Here is a 22,010-nt window from a genome sequence, read left to right on the forward strand (position 1 = left end):
CGATCTTTTAAAAATAAATGGAGTTTCTTATGAACTTATAGAAAGAATCCCCCCAAAACCAAACAGGAAGATTTCAAAGGAAAACCCAAACTCAAGCATTGATAGGTTTGAACAATAGGTTGAAAAAAGTGGTCTAAGATTTTACCAATGGAAAATCCTCTCCACATCCACAAATTTTCATTATACACCAAATCATTGTCCTTTAAAGAGTCGTAGCACAAGTGAAGATCTCAATCTTTCCTTCAACAAGAGAATTCCATGAATCCGTGAATGAATTATGTATATCAAGAAGACAAGGCGGAAATTATTAAACCTACAAACCAAGCCCCTGCAATCAAAAATTGTCATTCTCAAGCATGTAATGCACACAAACAATCAAAAGGGAAAGCTATAACAAAGGAGAAGATTTAATTTTATTGCAAATGATGAGCATGAGATCCATTAACACAGCAAGCATAGAAACCATATTAACATGGCAACCAAGAGAAACATAATCATCTATTTCAAAATAAGGAGTACCAAATGTTGTCATAGACCCATGAGAGCGACTAGGTGTCAACTTATAAGTAGTCACTAAATACCCACTATCAACAAGGAAGGTCTTATAACTAGACATATTCATATTTCAACTAAGAGAGACTAGAACACATTCGTAGTAACTAAGGGAAACCAAAGCTAGAATGCAAGAAACTATTCCGTCATACCCAAAACAACCAAGCCATAAGAATTTCAATGTACATTACACAACAAGACCAACACAAATTGATAAGGTCAACTTAGAAATACCTAAAACAAACCTTGCAACAACAATCACATGAGAACATGTGCAAAAAGTGAACATCATTTTCAATTTGTATAGTAGTCAAATACCTAGCCAAATTAGTGGTAAAAGACATGCACAAAGCTACATAAGACATTTTCAAATTGTGTAGTGGATGAATATCAATGCTAGTAATGGGTGATAACCACTGGTATTCCTTGCTTTGAGAATTGATTTCTTATGACTATTTGAGAAATTTTCTTCAATAATTTGATAGTTACAAATGGAACTTTTTTTTTCCAAACTACTTGTCCTTCAACTAGTGAAGTAGTCAAAAAGGAATAAAATTAGAGCTTCAAGTTCCCCAAGAGGTTTAGAGGTTTAGTTAGCTTGATAAGTGAGCATATTAGTTGTGAATAGAGAGGTCTTGTAGAGTTTTTGTGTTTGCATTAGAAAATTGGAGCCAAGCATTTGAATTTGATACTATTATGCTCCAAAAATCATTTAATGATAATATACTCCTTATATTAGCTCCAATAAGTGATGAGATACTAAAGGAATGCCACTACTAGGGTTTTTCACTACTCTTGGGTTTCCTTCAAAAAAGACAATGTCATACATTATTTTGAGTGTGCTTTGTTATTTATTATATCCTTGTTATTTGAATTGCATAATTAAAAAAATTGAGTTTCTCTAAAAAAATATTTAGTAAATCAAAAGGGTTTAGACACAATTATTTATGGATTGTGATAAGATTAGGTTTTACTAATCTTTTGCTAAGAAACTTGATCTCCCTATGTATGATCAAGAAATCATGCAATATATAGGAAAATATAAATGCATAGTTATCCATTATCCTAATAGTGGTGCATGTTGACAAGCTAGCATTAAGCCTCTAGCATAGGAAAGCCCTAAAGATTGTGTTATGAACTACAATTTTCCTATAATTATCAATTTTTATTTGAATGATTTACTCATTTCTTTATTCCATTTTGTTGTTACATAAGAAAACCTTGATAATTCATACTTTGAAGAGGTTTCAGATTTATTAACAAAAAATATTTTTAAAAAATATTTTAAAAAAAAAAAAGGTAGATGTTGATGATTCCAAATAAAAAATGAGTAACATATTGGTGTTGCATTATTATAGAGAAAATGATAGCATCAAACAAGTATCGAGTTTATCATTAAAATAGTTCCTAACTCTCTAGTTTAACTTGGATGAGTTTGTGAAATTTCTTATGATCGAAGTTGTAAGAGCAAAAACTTTTAAATATCTCAACTTACATATTTTAATTTTCAATGTTTTCTCAATATAAATATCGTTTCTAGCAAGAAATAACACAAATTTTGGGATGTCACTAAAGTATTCATTCATAGAATACCTACAATAAAGTGCACTCATAACTAAATTGTTTAGTTAAAACATATTTGATTGCATTAAGAAATGAATTGCTCTATACAATGTTGAGACTCGAAATCATTACATTTTTTTAAACTAACTCTATTAATAATTCTGCTAAAAATATTTTATGACTATTGTGTCAACTATTATCACATATCAATGAATCACCCTACACAAAATGAACTAGATGAGGTACTATAACACCATTTGACAAGCAAGATGAATTATGAAAGAATTTGAGTGCAAGTTGTACTAATTGTGCACACAATCCCCCATTAGATTATAATTTTGGATGTTTTTGTCAAAAAATGAATGTAGACACCAAAATTTGTTCAAACTTAAGAACACAATTACCCTTACCCTTATCCTAGCCAATTAAAAAAATATTTTTTAGTAATTTACTAATATTTATCTTTAGCTTGTCCTTTATTAAATAAATTGATATTTATTTAATCAAATTAACTTTTATCCTATCCTCTACTAATTAAGTTTAAATCTATTTATTCACCTTTTTACCTTACCCTAGATTAAATAAATTTACATTTATTTATTCTTTTCCTATCTCATTTCTCAAGAGTTTAATTAACCATAAATAAATTAAACTAACCTAGCCTAAATCCCTCCACCTTTTCCTAAATCGTATCATATTACCAATTTACTCTAATTCAAAATTGTCTCGCACGTGTGAACACAAATTTAAATTTCAAAAATTAAAATAATCCTTGAGCCACTCTCGTATGTGTAGTTGTCTTCAAGACTTTAAAGTCTTACACATCTGCCTCTCCTTTCCTCCATGAGACTTGCTCAAACATTTGTGAGATCTCTTGAGCTTCTCACCTCTTACACTTGTCCCCCGCTTGAAATTTATGAGCCATCACTTTCAAGATTGCTCATGCAAGTATGTGAAACTCATCCCTTTTGAATCATCCCCTTACCTATTTAGTGTCCACCTCATTGCCATGTCATTGATCCAAATGAATCTTAGCCCTTGATTTCTAATTAAATCTCAACCCTTCATTTCCTTCGAACATCTATAAATTGAAAGTCTTCTCCTCACTCCTCACTCTTCACATCATCTCTTTATGCATTGTAAAGTTGCAAGTGTTGTGAGCAACTACATAACTTCATGACAACCTTATGAACACTTTCTCAATTAGAGGTTTGCATTTCTCATTTGGCAGTTTGCATGTTTTTGACTACATTAAGTTTGTTTCTTATTACTAACACATTTGCACATATGTTAACTATATGTTTTGAGGTGTGCATGACTATTAGAATAGGCTTAGTTGCTTGTTGCTTATTCTTATTTTATTTGCATTTTCCTGCATTACAATGAAATGTTGAAAATAGTGGTTCTTTTTACTTGCATTAGAGAAAATGATCTAACTCTTACATCATGTTTTGCAAACAATGTCCACTTGTTGGCATACTTGCACTATCTTAAATATGATTTATGCATTTCACATTAAATTTTATCTTTTGTATATCATTTTTATAAAATGGGTAGTATAGTTAATTAACCTAACAATGACATGTTATATGTAGATAATTAAGGCTACTTATTGTCAAGTAACACTTTTAATATCGTTATTTTTTGCATAAACCAAGTCCTATTTCAAGTATCATCGCAATGATTGGAGCATGCACAACTTCTAGCCCCTCACCTATGATAGGGCTAAAATCTTAAGATCTCAAACAATGTTTAGGCTATAAGGTTTCCAAGAAACTAATGAATAGCAACACAAGAAAAGAAATAATAAGAGAGCAAATCAAGTTATACTATTTCTTTTAAATCAAAGTAGGGAATAAGCTTTTAAATTTTATTATTGATTGACACTTCTAATAAAAAAGATCAACCATCAAAGCAAAGGCACGTGTAAATTAAGCTTATGACTGATCAAACCAAGCAAGATTAGAGTTAATGTGAGTATGGGAAAATAACCTTAGAACAAAGCACTTTTTGGAATACATGCATGTCCCCAAAAGAGAAACATCATGTTCACCTTCACATACTCTAAGATGTTCCATCTATTTCTTGGAAGCTCAACAATGGATCCCATAATGCACGATATTACTAAATGAAAACTAAACAATGTATCCCATAATGCAAGATATTGCTAAGTGAAAGGGTGCCCATGAAAGATAACTCCTATATCAAACAAAAAACTGTTTTATTAAGTACATATCCAAAAGAAATCATGTAACTAGGAGATTTCTTTAGAGTTGAGTTCACCTAGTGCTTGCAATTAGGGGTAACATTCTTTGTGAAGTTCAAGTCGATGATTCCAATATACACTACTTTTACAGTTCTTATGAATACAAAACAAACACAAACAGCTCGTTGAACACCCATTGGAAAATCATGCAAAAAATTGAATTCAAATTATAGCCTTTCATGACTTTTGACTTGCTGGTTAAACCATTCCAAGTTAACAATAACAAGTATTTTGTGATAGCTTGTGGAAACTAAATCATTTAACCAAAACTTGCCCTTCTAATTAATTTTGACTTCATAAATTAAAACTTCTCGTATGTTTTATGTGACTTATATCCCATGCATCATGGCATCACTCTTCATTTAAATGGGTTGGTTTATAGTGCATTTTACAAATGCAATCATCACTTAACAACTTTCCTAGCACACAGAGAGATTGTGAAATAGCTTTAAGTCGAGGTAATTACTAATAATGTTTGCTTTGAACTAGTAACTTCAAGCACAACTCAAAATCTACGAGCATGATTCTTCAATGTAGTTGGATGCGCGATGTGATGAAAGTAATAGATAGAGCACCCAGCTAGTCATGTGGACATGTGGCTTGGAAGATCATTGCTTAGAGGTGTATCATTTTATTTATTTGAAACAAGAACATGTGATGCTACAAGACACAGAACTTACTTTCTTCGCAACTTTTATACTACTCCTAGAGTCTAAGATGGACAAAATAATAAAATCTAATAAAAGCATTCCCTTGATGACCCATTACATTCACAATCACTTAAATGCTAAGGCATACAAGTAACATTAGCCCCTATTTCTATCACACTGGTCCTCCAATAGCAGGCCATAAACTCCTGATTTGATTTGGGACATTTTGAAGTTGCAGCATGCATCATTTAACTGAGACAGCAGCAAATTAATTCGTCATATTGAAGTACTTCAGACACTTAAGCCTTTAGTGACCCTTTGGACTCTACCATTATGATCTCTAGCATTAACGAACATGTCAATTGCAAAAGGTGGGAGCTAGATTTGAGACATGGCCACAACAGAAAGCTTTGAGATACATAGTTAGGCTTGTTTCTTTTAGGTTTAGTCCTGATCCACTAGAGCTCCAATCAGTGATGTGATTGGCACAATATTACTTCACCAAGTCATTAGGCACTCAAGGCAACATCAAATGATTTTGGCTTATCAATCAATCATCTTTGAAAATACTATGAGCATTGTTTTAAAACACAGTGCAAAGCCACGTTGGAAGCTACACCTTGAGTACAACATGAAATTCTTGCACATAGGGGTACAATAAGTTCCTCAAAGGCATGTACATGATTCTTGGAGATTTCAGCAGTTTCTATCGTTAATAAAAGTGTACATCGTTGGTCTGGAAGTTAAAGGAATAGTTTTGGATAGCTCATCTTCAGCCACAAGGTGCAATTGCCACTCAAAGTTTTTCATTTGGAGGACATACAGACCCACTACTGAGCAAGTAATTGTAATTAATCAAATTGTTCTACAATGGCTTTAGAAAGAGGAAATAACTTCATCCGAATTAGAATTTAAATGAATGGAAATCGTATAGCATCAAGATTTGGACTCTCAAAGATGGTGAATCAAGCAGCAAATGGCATTCTCCCAGAAATAAGACGAACTAGTCGCTTGATTTGTCAAACCAATGTAATTAGATTTGATAACATGATTCGGAAGCCTGAACAGATGCAGTTCAAACATCTGGTGTCAGTTGGGATGGTTGAATAGAAAGGAAAAGTATTAGCAGGTTAGGGAATATTCAACTGGGGATATTACCCTGAACAGCATTATCAGATTAAGTTCAATCAGAAAAGAAAAGTTTTGATGTCAGAACAGGGCCTTAATGCAAAGCCCATGCAAACATCAAAAAGACAATGAAACATAATTTTTCAATGTAATAAACTACTAATGAAAACTATTTACCTAAACATGTGTCAATAAGGAAAACATCAAAATAAAAAAATGGTGTAGCAGGTTTTTCACATTACTGAAATTATAAAAGCTTTTTAGTTTCTAGTTCTTGACAATGTATTTCAGTCAAATTTACCAGATCTTCACTCTTCTAAAAGAAAACACATTCTAAATCTTGATTTCAAGGTTGAGCTCAAGGAAAAATTGAATTTCAGAAAAAAAAAAATGGAGGCAACAAGTAAAGCCCAGAAGAAAATTGGGTTTTTTTGCCTGTTAGAAGCTTACATCACATTATGTTATGATCACCAAATTGATGCTTCACTTATTGACTCACCTGCTAAACATCAGATCACCCCTCCCCCACTCCCCCCGCCCTCCCTCTGACTGAAAATTGTGTTCTTTGTTTCTCCTGCAAACAGGCAGTGATTCTTCCATTGTGCGGAGTAGCATTTTCCACGTCACCATGTTCACAAATTGTCCCATTTTCTGGTCATGTCATCCTATGTTTTTTGGCCACCACACGGTAAGGTCATGTATTGATATCTTCATAATAGACATTTCATAGTCTGTTAATAAGAGCAACCTTGTATAAAGAAAGTCACACCATTATCTTAAGTCTAAAACAGGAAATATCAATCTGGGACTACAGAAGCCTGTCCTGAATGACTTTCTTCCCTAAGAACACAATGATATCTTTGTCAGGGATCTACTTTGATTTTAAACTGATTGAACCTGCACATCTGAAATTTACTTGGATATTCTTTGCAAAGGTCGTTCATTATAAGGATGACCAATTATTTTCTAAAAAGGGTGACTAATTGCAGATATTTAGCACTGACAATCACAAAGGAAAATAGCCTGCCAAAAAGTATCTTGAAAAAGATGATCATCATTCTATATGAAATCGTCACAATGTTCTGAACAATCTTTATGTTGATTGCAGTTATGACTACCCTCATGAGAAAATTGATGGGACAGATCCATATTAAAATTTTCTTCATTTAGCATAAGCATGGGATCAGGACGAGGGAATAATAATTTAAGCCGAAAAGCATCAACCCCATTCAAGTAATACCTAAAAAGTCTCTTTACACGGATAAATCCAAGATTCCCGTACAATGCTAGCGCTCCCTTATTTGTAACCTCTGCCTCAAGTGTAACCTGCCAAATCATACTGTTAATACACTTGTCATGAAATTGCATACAGATTTAGAAACTTACAGGAAATCATCAGTAACAAAATTGTATCAAAAAGTTCTTAAAATTTTAAAGTAAAATGATGCACATTTACTATTAACTAGTGATTATCAAAGTGAAAATTGCAGACACAAGGACACTTCAGTATAGGGACACAAACAACATACCCATCTCATAGCTGCATCTCTATCGAGTGCACTTATATATAACTAAGATACCAATGTGTTCAGGAAAACCTAGGATGCAGGTGCGGATGCTTTTGGATGCTCGAATGCAGATGTTTCATGTTTGGGTGCAGCAAAAATTTCTGTGGAAAAATATGTCCTTGGCCATTTATGGTCATTACCATACCCTATCAGGCTAGGCTTGGTGTCCACTCTATTAGATTTGGTATTTCAAAATTAAATTAGAATTGAAGTTATTAAGCTGGAGTATTGGCTAGCAAATAATTAAGTAGTTGGCAATTATTTCCCAAAAACAGTTTAGCATGATATTTGTCAGATACAGGAAAATTGATAGGATTCTATAAATGCTAAAGAACAATCCATTATAGAGACAGATCATCCCAAAGAATGATTATATCAGATATTAATTTATTATTGTCAGGAAGTTTTGTAGTGGTCACCAGCAGAAGGAAGCATTGTGCATCTATGGTAGGTGGTAGTTTCACTGAAACCTCTAAACACAACATACAAAAGAATCTACAGCATAGTGTTTGGAATCAGCTCTCAGGCGACATATTCTCCTTTAGAAATTTGATTCCCAGCCTGATGTCCCAAGAATGTAATGCAAATTATCAAGCAAGGCAACCCAAACCACCTTTTCAGTATTCATTGGTTTCAGGCACCTCGATTTTCTTGACATCTTTCTGCAAAAAGTGCTTTAAACATCTGTTGTAACCTGCTGTATTCGAGTGTGATATTTACTTCATATTTTATAAGAAGATTGATATATATGGGGGAGATCTATTTGATATCTCTGTTCATTTCCAAGTGAAAGACCCTGCATCTAGTACATAAGGTCTAAGCAGGTCAAAGAAGGTTGGGCAAATATTCCATCCCGAGCTAGCTTCTCCCTCAAAGATGGTGTATTGCATGAGAGCTACCAGTTCTTCATTTCTGACTATTCTTGGAACAATGGAGTGCTTGGCAGTTTGGTTCTTGTGGAGAGTTGAGTCTGTCACAATCCACAGGAAGCATGTTGTATTTGTGGGTAGTTGAGTGAACCTCAATCCACAAACTTGGAGATATGTAACTATGGATACTTGAGTATTTCCAGAACCACAGAAAGAGTGTTATTGCTGTGGATAGGTGAGTATGTCTCAATTCACAAATGGGGCATCACAGTGTGGATAGTGAATATGTCTCAAGTCACATGTGGAATGGTGTTCTTGTGGATAATTGAGTATGCCTTCATTTTATGGGCCCTTCTAGCCAAGGAATGTCAATGTGCAAAGGCAATGATGGGAAGGGGATGTTTAATGCACAAATAGCTTCATATGTAAAAGAACAAAAATATTCTAATAAATGGGTTAAAAGCTCAAAACAAAACTTCTTATTGACCTCCATCCGGAAAGAAAAGAAATGCAATTACCCACCGAACTAAATGTATCCTCCAATCATTCATACTTGCAAGTACCTGTACCAGGAGAGGAAGAGGAAGTAGAAACCACCCACAAAAGAGGCCCATTGGACACCGCATTTAAAATAGAGGCAAGAGAGCTTGCTAATCAAAGCTATTGCACGTTGCCTATATGCCAATGGTCTCTCTTTCAACTTGTTGAGATTACCATATTGGAAGGAAATGGTGGCAGTCATCCATAAAGCATCAGCTGATTACACAAGCCCTAGGTATGAAAAAGAGCGTACCACTCTCTTGCAAAAAGAGGACTTCTGTAGAGAGAGCTATTCAACCAATTAGAAATTGTTGGAAAACTTCAGGTGTTTCTATTGTTTCTGATGGATGGAAGGATACAAAAAACCAGCCATTGATTAATGTGACTACAGGGCCCCTAAAGGAGCAATATTTTTGAAGGCAATTGATTGTGAAGGGGAACTGAAAGATTCACAATTCATTTCCAGAATTCTAATTGAGGCCATAGAGATGGTGTAGTGAGAATGTGGTCCAAGTGATTATAGACAATGCCAAAAATTGTAGGGATGGAGGTTCTTTGGTTGAAGACCAGTATGACCATCTTTTTTTGACACCATGCACTATACACTCCCTCAACTTGGTCATGCAACAAATTGGCACTCAAATAGATTGGGTGAAGCAAATAAACCAAGAGGGAGAGGAGATACAGATGTTTTCTGACAAAACCATCATATGTCACAATCGATTTTCAGATGATTCTCGAAATTGGAGCTATTGAAGGTAAATTGTAATTACTACATTTGATTTATTTATTTAAATTTTTAATAAATTTTATGTTGTGTTCAATTATCAAGTTTTATATAACTTCGCTTAATATTTATTGACATATTGTTCTTAACTTGCTTAGGTTGTTGATACCCGATTTGTGTCTCATACTTGTTATGAGGTGACTTGGCAAGGTGCAAGGGGCATTGAGCCAAATAGTTATCTCCAACCAATGGGGTGTGTGGAAGGCTTCACATTTAGAGAGGGCCCAAAAGGTACAATTGGTCTTGGATGACAGGTGATGGACTCGTGTGCAATTTGTATTTGATTTCACAGTGTCTATCATGACTATTGCTCTGCTTTGTTGATACAGATAAACCTTGTTTAGGAGATGTGTATGATGGCATAGACACGATGGTTGAGAAAATAAAAATTGACCCCGCAGAATGAAACCTTGTGCAATCAAGTGGAAAGTGTCATTTAGCATCGCTGGGAGAAGATGACCGCCCCATTGAACCTCCTTTCATATGCCCTATCTCCAAGGTACTATAGCAAGGACATACTTGTTATGTTGGATAGAGTAGCACCATAGGCAAAGGAAGAAGTTGCTACTGGGTGCTACAAAGCTTTTGCAAGACTATTTACGGATGAAGAAATGCACAATAAAATAAAGAACATAATTTAGCTTATTTGTCTCAGGAGGTAAACTTGGTCCAATTGCAATAAAGGACCAAACTAACATGGGAGCTATCACATGGTGGTACCTCTATGGTCAACCATTTACGCATTCTACAACCTCTTGCACTTAAGCTCCTCTCACAAGTTTTTTTTCCGTTTCTTGTTTAACACTTGTAGTCTACGACTCTACACTTCTTTAATTTGTTTTTCATTTTTATGTTTTACTTTAATTTTGTGAACATTGTCCAACTTGCAAGTTCTTTTTCTGCTGAATGCACTTAGAGTACATCCTTCTTTATCCACTCAGTGAAGCATAACCAGTTGAGCTCAAAATAAGCTGAAGACTTGGTTTACATTCATACCAACTTGGGTCTATTGTCATGTAAGGAGGATCACTACATGGAAGGGGCAGCCATGCTTTGGGATGTAGAATGGTATATAGCATGAGATGTACTTTTCCTAAGCAGTAGCAATCTCAAGTGAAAGACCCTGCATCTAGCACATAAGGTCTAAGCAGATCAAAGAAGATTGGAGGAATATTCTATCCGAGCTAGCTTCTCCCTCAAAGATGGTGTATTGCATAAGAGGTACTAGTTCTTCATTTCTAGCTATTCTTTGAACAATGGGGTGCTTCACAGTTTGGTTCTTGTGGATAGTTGAGTTTGTCATAATCCACAAGATGTGTGTTGTATTTGTGGGTAGTTGCATAAACCTCAATCCACAAAATTGGAGATTCGTAACTATGGATACTTGAGTATGTCTAGATCCATAGAAGAGTATTATTACTCTAGATAGTTGAGTATGCCTCAATTCACAGCTAGGGCATCACAGTGTCGATAGTGAATATCTCTCAAGTCACATGTGGAATGATGTTCTTGTGGATAATTGAGGATGCCTTCATTTTATGGGCCCTTTTGGCCAAGGAATGGCAAAGTGCAAAGGCAATGATGGGAAGGGTTATGTTTAATGCAGAAATAGCTTCATATGTAAAAGAACAAGGAGCTGCTAATAAATTGGTTAAAAGATCAAAACAAACTTCATCCAGAAAGACAAAAAATGCATAACCCACCAAACCAATTATCATCCAAACATCCATTCTTGCAAGTACCTATACCGGGAGAGGAAGAGGAAGAAGTAGAAACCACCCGCAAAAGAGGTCCCTAGTACACTGCATTTAAAATGGGGGCAAGACAACTTGCTAATCAAAGCCATTGCACGTTGCCTTTGTGTCGATGGTCTTTTTTTCAACTTGGTGAGATTACCATAGTGGAAGGAAATGGTGGCAACCATCCATAAAGCATCAACTAATTACACAAGCAAAAAGAAAACTTTTGTAGAGAGAGCTATTCAAACAATTAGACTCTTGGAAAACTTCAGATGTTTCTATTGTTTCTTATGGATGGAAAGATACAAAACATCGGCCATTGATTAATGAGATTACAGGGTCCCCAAAGAGGCAATTTTTTAAGGCAGTTAATTATGAAGGGGAAGTGAAAGATTCACATATCATTTCCAGAATTCTCATTAGGGCCACAAAGATGGTGGGTAGTGAGAATGCGGTCCAAGTGATTACAGGCAGTGCCAAAAATTGTAGGGATGCATGTGCTTTGGTTGAAGGCCAGTACGAACATTTTTATTGACACCATGCATCGTACACTCCCTCAACTTTGCCATGCAACAAATCGGCACTCAAATAGATTGGGTGAAGCATACCAAGAGGGGAAGGAGAAACAAACGTTTGTGAAGAACCATCATATGTGACATTCGACATTCAAATCATTCTCCAAAGTGGAGTTGTTGAAGTTAAATTGTAATTACTAAATTTAATTTGTTTATTTAAATTTTTAATAATTTTTATGTCATGTTCATATATCAAATTGTATATAACTTTGCTTAGTATATAACCGCAGATTCGAATCCTACGAGCCTTGCCTACTCAATGCTAGGATATCCAACCAGTTAAGGCCAACTTAACGGGATTGATAGATACAATCCAAATCCCTTGCACTTCTGGCTCTGCAAAACCAAGGCGGGTGTACCTAATCCTAAACAAAACACTTAAAACCAAGATCTTTATAGCAAATCAATTAGAATGTGAATGCTATGAAAGTTTTCCTAACTGCAAGAATTATTGAAAACTTTAAACTTTCGATTTATGAACTGAGAACAAAGGTAAATGATTGTATAAATGTGATAATGTTTTAAATAAAGAATAATTATAGATTAATGCAACAAATGAATATATTAATTCTTCAAAGGCAAGATATGAAATAATTGTCAGCGTATAGATTATGAATTATTGAAAATATAAAGAATGTATTTTAACTCCTGTGGTTCGAAGACAAACCAGACATAGATTCGAAAACAATAAAATATTTCTCAATATCTATTATGTTCAATTTTAAAATGTTATAATTGACCTTGTCCTCTTATCTATCATATAAATTATTTATAAAATTAAAAATAATAATTATAAAGAACGAAACTATATAATAATTTAACTCTAAGTCTTCATGCAAATAAAATAAATGTTTCTTACTGATCATGCCAGAAATGAAATTGCAGTGGAGACACTCCTTGCAGATGATCTATCCAATACAGTCTGACTCCAGAATCACATAAGAATTTATTCAATAATCCATAATCCACGGGCTTGGTTCAAAAGTTCATTTCTTCACCAAATAAAAAATATAATATATCATAAGTGCATCATAGTATATGAAGACTAGAAAAAAGTATCTCTCCCTTTTGTAAGATTTTACATCTTATATTTATAAAGGATGGAGAGACATTCCTCAACCATTACACCTCTTCAATATACCTAATCCTAGTTTAATGACTATAACCACAAGGATTATTTAATCTTTCCAATTGTTTTAGAGCATATAATAACTCAATTAGATTACACAAATGATTAATTGAAGAGTTAAGCAACTCGACATTATTCCAAAAACTGTTATGAATTCTTCACACATGGGTGACACCCTCTTTTATAATATGGCAAATGTACAGGCCCTCAAACTCCCGAGAGTACTGACAACCATGAATGAGTCACCCTTGGATTTATTCAAATCCTTCTTCCATTATAGACACCTACAACAATCACAACGACAAGACAAATATTAGTAATCACAAAATGAATAAACTGATTTGCATTTATTCCCTTTAAGATCTTCTTCTACGGCATTTGTTCTTGCTAAGCGGCAAACAACTCCCCACTTGTCTTCATTGTTCCTCAGACTGCAAAATATCCTCAACGGTATAATTCTCTTCGTCTACCGTAGTCTGTGGTCCTGCGATGAAGAATTTTGGTTTTGCCGCATACAATTTCTCAATGGGATCGTAGTTTATATTTCCTTTATTTATTTTATCAGGTCTTCAAAATTACTCATTGCTAGAGATCTCCAAGTCATCGTTACTGAAGAATGAATTGTTTGTGAAAAGTTTATCAATGCAATTATCTCAATGGTTTCATTATAATTCTCACAAATATTGCTCCAGACGTCACCCTTGTATTGACATGTACAGAGAATCGATTTATTCTTGACAAAATCTGTGAAGTGCTTTCTTTCATATTGCCACTCCATCTCAATGTCTTCTCCTCTATACTGCTAACTCGTGAACACAGATGTGCCGACCAAACCACCCACGATGACTATATATTGACCACAAACATTGCTCAAATCGTTGGTCATTTTGTACATATTTGTTATCTTTGTAGTTTGTCTGTTGCTTGAATTTGCAGGAGTAAAAGCCAATGTTCCAGACACTGAGACATATTTCCTAAGAATTTCCACATTTGCTTATTTCGGCATACGTTCTAAGTATGCATGAACTTCATCATATTTACTGAGTTCTTTGGGTGTGGATAATGTCTTTTGCCTCAAAATTTATTTCCTGGAAATGAGGACTGCTGCTATATTGTGAGCTAAAGACCTTGAGATGGCCAATGGTTGGGAATAACACTAGAACAATGAGCATACATTACAATCTTCAGAATTTTTATGTGGCCATTTAAACAATATTGTGACTGTCTCAGATTTAGGACACTTCAGCAGGTCGCTTTGCTGATTAGAGAAGCATTATAAATTCATTTACAACCCTTCATTATACCACGACTTCAAAGTGATTAAAAAATAGAAGACAAATACTGATTGTACCCTGTCACAGTAATCTCATTCAATCCTAGTCTTCGCTGGGATCCTGTTGTAATGCATGTGAGAGCCTCCACTTGTAGGGCCTTGTTTGAAAGATATCGTTCTTTCTCGAACTTAGTTTGCAAGAAGACCTTCACTGACTTCTCATTAAAAATATACCAGTCAAGTACAGCTAAGAATATATTTTCAGATTCTTCATATGGGAATACTTCATCAACTTTTCAACATCATTCCACAAATGGAGACCTAAATTTTTAGGCTCCATCACCTATCATGACTATGCTCCGCTTTGTTGATACAGATAAACCTTGTTTAGGGGATGTGTATGATGGCATAGACACAATGGTTGAGAAAATTAAACTTGCCATACAAACACATGAGGATGACCCTACAGAATTGTTGGGTGGATATCTTGCAACTGACAGTTTTTTGAAAATCCAGTCGCAAAATAGGATGACCAGCCACAGTGTATGAGACAAAATCTCTCCTACCTTAAGGAGACCCCTTCTCACTGCTCCTTGGACCAACTCAAGGTAAGCAAGAAGTTATGAGATTTTGTAAGGGTATTACCAATATTCTTTCCTCTTAACTTTCAGGAAGGAAACCACTTACCCACAGAGCGAGTAAAGGGCACAATGAAATCTCTAACTACACTTCTATCAAATGTTGGAAACAGTGATACCGATAAACCAACAATAGCTCAAAGGCTAGTGGAAAGTGTAACGGTTTGGCTCTATGTCTGGTTTTAATCTATTCTATAAAAATAACTGTTTCTATTGAAGCTCAAAGACTTCCAGAAATAAAGAATTCTAACTATTTTTTGTGAATTAAGAAGGTAATACAAGCTACAATCAAAGCTCCTAGTTTATGTATTACCACAACCGCTTCTAGTCAAAGCTTTGAATCCGATTGTTTCTTAACTCTTTATGCTCAATTATTTAAACCAAACCAAAATAGCATGAATCAAAGAAGAAAAATGAAAATTAAAGTCAAAGCTTTCAATTTGCACTAATCACAATTGCACTCAATCAAAGTTCACCTCCAATTGTTTCTTTGTATTCACTTTTCATCCAAAATAGTACTACACAATCAAAGTTACTCTTGCACAATTTCTTTAGAGCTTTCTTGCATACAATAAAAGATGATTTTTACAATAAGAGACACTCCTTTTATAGGAAAAGAAGTCAGAAAGAGGAGGAACAAGTGAGCAACTCAACCAACTTTGACCCGATCAAACTAGGTGAGAGAAATTATTGAATTACATGTCATAAGAATATGCAATCGAATTATATGTTATAAAATCTCATGTAATTCATTCTCTCCAACTACAAACATGAAAACTAAAGAAAGAAGAAGACGGAAGAAAGATGAAACAATCCCAAGGATTGTTCTGAAGGGCCTTGTACTTGGAGATGCAATCGCGCACTGTAGGAAGATCTGAGATTTCCATTGTCTTTGATATAGCTTCAATTCTTACTACATCGGCATATGTTGATTTCACAACCTTGAATTTGGTGAAAGAGAATCCCATAGGCGCTTTGCTACTGATTTGTAAGCAGCAAACTTGTTCATCATGTGTGATCCAAATTCTTTAGAATCAAGACAAATATTAACTCTGGTTGTATACTCTGAAGTTATTTCCTCCTTTGCGACCAAGTTGTCATGTTTAGTAATGCCATTACATCCCATTTGCTCTAGATTACACATGATCTCTGTTTCAATCAATTAACAATCTTCTAAGACTTCTTGCAACGTTGTTAGAAGTTTTTCCAGTGTCTCTTCTTTATGACCCACGAGTCCTTGACAACTGTAGAACATTTCTGAAGATGGAACAACTTCACATGCAATCATGTCATCTAGATCAGCATTAGCCATTTGATTCCAATCACCCAGGATTTCCTTCAAGGTATTAGCTTCTTGATTCAAAGAAGCAATCAAGTCATGCAACATTTCTTCAATGCATTGAATATGTTCAAGAACTTTGACCACATCTTTGATGGTCTAAACTCTTTCAGAGACAACCTCTCCAAACCAAGTCTTTGATGCTTCAACTGTCTATTTTTCCCAAGGTGTCTGTGATGCGGTGATTGTATGTTGTGAAGATTGTTGGCGAATGATCTCATTTCGACGAGCACCTTCTTGCTTAAGCTGATTCTTCTTCTACCACAACTCATGATTGCATTTTGACACAATGCAAGTGCATCTTGAGCATCTTATAGACAACCAAGCGGTGATTGTTTACCAAGTTCAATTTTGGTGAACTTGTAATCTGAGCGGTTAAGTTCTTCAGCAAGTTTCTCGACCAGAAGTTCTACAATTTCTACAAACTTAGTCTTTTCAGAATCCACCACAATTCTCGAAACAATCTTGTTTCACAAATTCAAACTTGTTTTTCTTTATAGGAAGGTTATCCCGAGGTACGACAACCTTTCTTCTTTTCATAGTAATTTTACCCAACCATGCAAGCAAACTAAAATCCTCATCTATAGAAATGGGAACAGTGGCTACCATAAACATGATCCTAATTGTATTTCTGTTGTGACCGTGCATGCTTCAGTTTGCACGGCTGAATTTATATGTGCTTAATGAGATGATATTCTCATGAACAAATTGAAGCCAGCCATTGAGGTATCCAGTTGGGAAACCTGACCTTCTGTAGGAGTTGGGAAATCATCAAACACATTTTCCCAAATTCTCATATTGCTCAGCTGTGAGAATAGGAGGGGTCGTCAAAGAGATAGAGAGTGCTGACATGTTCACTTTTGAAGCAAGAATGGTAGATGTAACAACTGTGGAAAATGAATCCACATTATTGTCTATATCATCCAAAAAGGGTGTTTCCTGAATGGATGGACCTTGAGTACTTGTCAGCCGTGGAGGAGATATGATAATAATCTCTCCTTCCTCTTTATCTTCTTCATGAGACTCTTTTTCAAAATCCTCATCAGATTTTTGCTCAGATTCTTGAGCCTACACAAATGCTTGAGAAGATTCTTGAACTGATTTTGATCCCTTTCCACCTTTAGGCTTAAACTTGAGAGATTTAGCCAAAACTGAGGAAGATGCACCATCTTTGCTTGTAATCTCTGCTCGGTTTGTCCTTCCAACTGGTCCAAAATGATCACAATCTACTCGAAGCTTAGGATGTACTATCCTGAGGCGATTGATTTTCAGCCACTTGTTAGTATTTGCCAAGATGGATTGAAATCTATCAAAGATAGAGGCACTTTCTTTCTGTTGCCAATGCAAGGGAAAAGGACATTGATTGTCAAAAACAACCTGATGATATTCAAGATCAAAAATGTTGCCATCATCTTCAATCTGAAAATTGGGTGGAATCTCAATCATGCTAACATCATTGATTTGTTGCAATAAGAGTCTGCTCCATCTTCATGATATCCAGCACTATGCGCAAGTCAATCCATATGTCCTCTATGCAATGAATATGAGCGAATGCTCTTTTGATTTTTGAATGCATTCCTCAGTAGTCAAAATCAAACCTAGCTTTGAATTTCTTCAATGTGATAAGTTGAAGTTTTGCCTCCATATTTTTCGCCTTGTAGACTAAATTGATCATATACTGACCAAATACCAAGAGCTTGGCTATAGTGATATAGAATCCTAGCTTGTGCTAAGTATTCTAATATGTCTGCACCTTCATAAGTTGTCTGCCTAACTCGATTAGAATGATTTATCGGTAGCATATCTTGGCAAGGTATATGGTTCTCCTTTGAAATAACCAACTTTGAAATAAGTGGAAGTTGGAAACTGCAAAAAGATACAAACATATTGATTTACCCTATTCCAAGCTTCATTGGATACTCTCCTGATAACCAACTGTTTATCAAACTGACACCTAAAATGTCCAAAAAAATGCATCTTGGACTCTCCTATAGTGATATTTGCTCTGTGTCAATGTGATTTTGATCATAAAAGTTCCAAATTGGAACTTGAAGCCAGTCCCCTTTGGTTGAAAGTCTTGAGAAGGATCCCATAGATGCAACAATGTAAACCAGGTATGAGTTCATGTAAAATGGTGGTGACATTCCCACATTAAGCAACTACTCGCATAATGTTGTACTGATAAGCTCTCCCCAGAAAATGGGTTCGTCATTATCAAAGATTTGAAAGATGAACTTGTACATCCATGGCTCAAAGTCACTTGACTCTTTGAGGTCACATACTCTACTGAGGAGAGTAATCAAATCCTTACATTCCGGCTCGAAGTCAAATCAATGAATTGTCTCGGCCATCTTTAAAAGTTATTTCTTCTGACATCCACCCAATATGTATTCATATACCTTTGATAATCTGACTTCTTCTCACACTCTGCACTCTGAGGAACTAGGAAGATTTGTTCAATAACCTTTGGATCCAGGCTGATGATGACTTTACCATCTATGTCCTTGATTGTTTTGGTCTTAAGACTAAAATGCCGAGCACATCCTAAGACAAATTCTTGTTTCAAGTCAGCCATAAAGAAAGTAGACATCAAATGAATGTTACTTCTCTTGATGCGTCTCATCTCTTTGCTGGAAGAAACTTCAACCCTTTGTAAGAAATCAGCCATGTCAACGTGTCCAATCTCTGTGTCTGAAACTTGATCCAAAGGAGATGAGACATGAGATGCAGTTGCATGAGCTAACTCCTTGTCAAACTGATACTTCATCTTTCCTATGGACTTCGTAGATGCAAGCATGTCTTGTGCTACAACATGAAAATTCCAAAGGGTGCATATATCATCGGAAGATATGGACTCCATTAGGATATTGACAAAGATGGATCTTTGAAGAACAGTGTGTTCAAAGTACTAATTAATTACTCAGGGAACATATGCAATGAATTGAATGAGATATGGTAAGTACATGCAAAGGACTAAAATTGGACCTAGGAAGATGGAATGCATGTGGGTACGGATGAGCTTTATGTAAATGCTTCAGGAATGTAAGCTAGGTGCATGAGGATACATGCAAATGATGACTTTGGTATTTAAAGAATTACCTTTTACCAAAATCGAGTTCTCTAGATGTAATTACATGTAATTATGTTTGATAAAAACGTGTAGTTAGGTTCGGAGGATGGAATTACATGTAAGTGGGTATGAAGGTAATTGCATGTAAATGCAGATGAAGGATGAGATTACATGTAAATGTGGATGGAGGATGAAAATACATGTAATTGCTTCAGGGATGTATTTGCATGTATTGGAAAATGGACACAATGTGCTTTGGCATGTGTTGGTGGAAGATGAAATGATATGATGCACTTGCATGAAAAGGTGGAAAGTGGAATGGTGAAGAACGCTCTTGTATTCTTGGTAAAGAACCTTAGCCTTTTCGAAAAAAGAAAACAAAACAACAAACAAAACTATGCACAAAACAAAAAAATACCTTTGGTTTTACACTGAAACATGACAAATACCAAGTTGCTCTTCTATATGCAATTTCAAATTTGGAATTTGGGGAAATTCCAAGCATGTGAAAATAGAAGCTTCCATCTTATTTAAAGGAAATTTGCAAAATACATGGCATATCTTTAAACAAGTGTACATAGATAAGCTAAAATATGAAACAAAATAGTAAAGAATTGAAAACTTCAACTTTCTTGGAGATCAAATAGCCAAAGGTGGAAGATTGATAGGTTTGAAAGAATGTTTCTCCTCCAATTTCAAATTTCCAACAACTCGTTTGACCTTTTCAATACTTGCAAATGATGGTTTTGAATAAGCAATGCATGAAGCATTTTTGTATGGGGATGCCAAAAACGTAGTCATCAAACCTCAAATATGCAAAACATTTTTAAAGCATTCATGTATTTGGATGTTTTTGATCAAAAATGTGGTCTCCAAAGGCCATGACATGAATCTTTATTTTGCAAGGAAATGCAAAAACGTAACCTCCAATAACAATAGCATGCATCCAAACTCAAAAACGCTCCTTCATTAATCCAAAACGTGAGCTGGAAATGGACGTTTTTGGCCAAAATGGGGCCTTTCAATGCATAGAAGTGAATCAATTTAGCAAGAAAAATCAACACCAAAGGGATGAATACACAAGGAAACTCCAAAATGCCCCCAACTTGATTGATTTTATGGATTGAAATATAGAAATCTGAACATTCTTCTCAAAATCGTGCCCTTGAAGGTCAAGAATATGGGTGTTTTTTTCTCTTGGAGGCAAAATCGTGGTCTCAAAAGACAAATGCATGAGTTACCATGCCAAATCGCATTCTATGAGAGAGTTTGCATATTTTAAAATACATGTATTTGGAGTCGAGAGGCAAATCACATTCTCTAGGAGGTTTTACATGTTTAAAATCAATGAATTTTGGGAGTTAGAGACAAATTGCACTCTTGGAAACCAAACGCATGAACTTTCTGCATGTAAATGAAAAGAAGTTCAAATCGCACTCTTGGAGACCCTTTGCATGTTTTAAAATGCATTTCAAAACAATGTAAATTGCACTCTCCAGGCTTCAATGCATATCTTAAAAACTTGCAATATGGAAAAGAATGCAAATCGCACTCTCCGTCATCCATTACATATTTTAAAAATATGCATCATGTAAATATGCATTTGACATTTTTGGCCTTGGAAGACAAAATCTTGGACTCCAAATGCAGTTATTGTTGGACTAACTGCCAACATTCTCCTTTGGGATTCGTGACATGGCTTAACCACCCCCTGTGGTCTATAAGTCTAGTGGTTGTATTGGACATTAACAAGTCGATCTTTTGGTGCAATGGCAACTCTAGCTTGTAACAAGTGGTATCAAAGCTTGGTCACAGGTTCGAATCTCCTCGGGTAACGCTGAGGGGGGGCCGCCAACGTACCCCTTCAGGATTCGTGACATGGCTTGACCACCTCCAGTGTTCTATAAGTCTAGTGGTTGTATCGGGCATTAACAGGTCAATCTTTTGGTGCAACGGCAACTCTAGCTTGTAACAGTTACATGTGACACTTAACATGTAAAAGACCATGTTCATGCAAATAGCACTCTTGGGGGTTTATTATAAGTTTTAAAAACTTGTTTCAAGTGTTTAAAAATGCCTTTCTAGTGTGAATTGCACTCTTGGAGGCACTTTGCATATTTACATGTAAATGGGTTGAAAGTTGAATTTGCACAACTTAAGTGATTAATAAAGCACATGTTTAGTTGATTTTTGAGAAAATATCACTTAATTGGGTTGAAAATAACATTTACACTATATAATAAATATATCATGTGCAAATATTAATCAAAAAGCAATATTTAACTTAGATGTTTAAAATAAAACATAAAGTAACTCAAAAATAA

The 22,010-nt window shown here is 35.1% G+C and overlaps 1 protein-coding gene across 1 annotated transcript in view; it reads right to left on the minus strand.

The window, feature by feature from the left end:
* Positions 1–7,195: 7,195 nt before the first annotated feature.
* ATMAK3 (Acyl-CoA N-acyltransferases (NAT) superfamily protein) overlaps positions 7,196–22,010 on the minus strand; it is a 36,534-nt gene continuing 21,719 nt past the window's right edge. Inside the window, exon 4 of the mRNA XM_089800557.1 lies at positions 7,196–7,485. Coding sequence (XP_089656683.1) covers positions 7,219–7,485 — 267 coding nt within the window. The 3' untranslated portion in view covers positions 7,196–7,218. The remainder of the gene's footprint in view (positions 7,486–22,010) is intronic.

Source organism: Cupressus sempervirens, chromosome 9, assembly GCF_028749045.1.
Source record: "Cupressus sempervirens isolate cs-2001-9-10 chromosome 9, ASM2874904v1, whole genome shotgun sequence".
Classification (NCBI taxonomy): domain Eukaryota; kingdom Viridiplantae; phylum Streptophyta; class Pinopsida; order Cupressales; family Cupressaceae; genus Cupressus; species Cupressus sempervirens.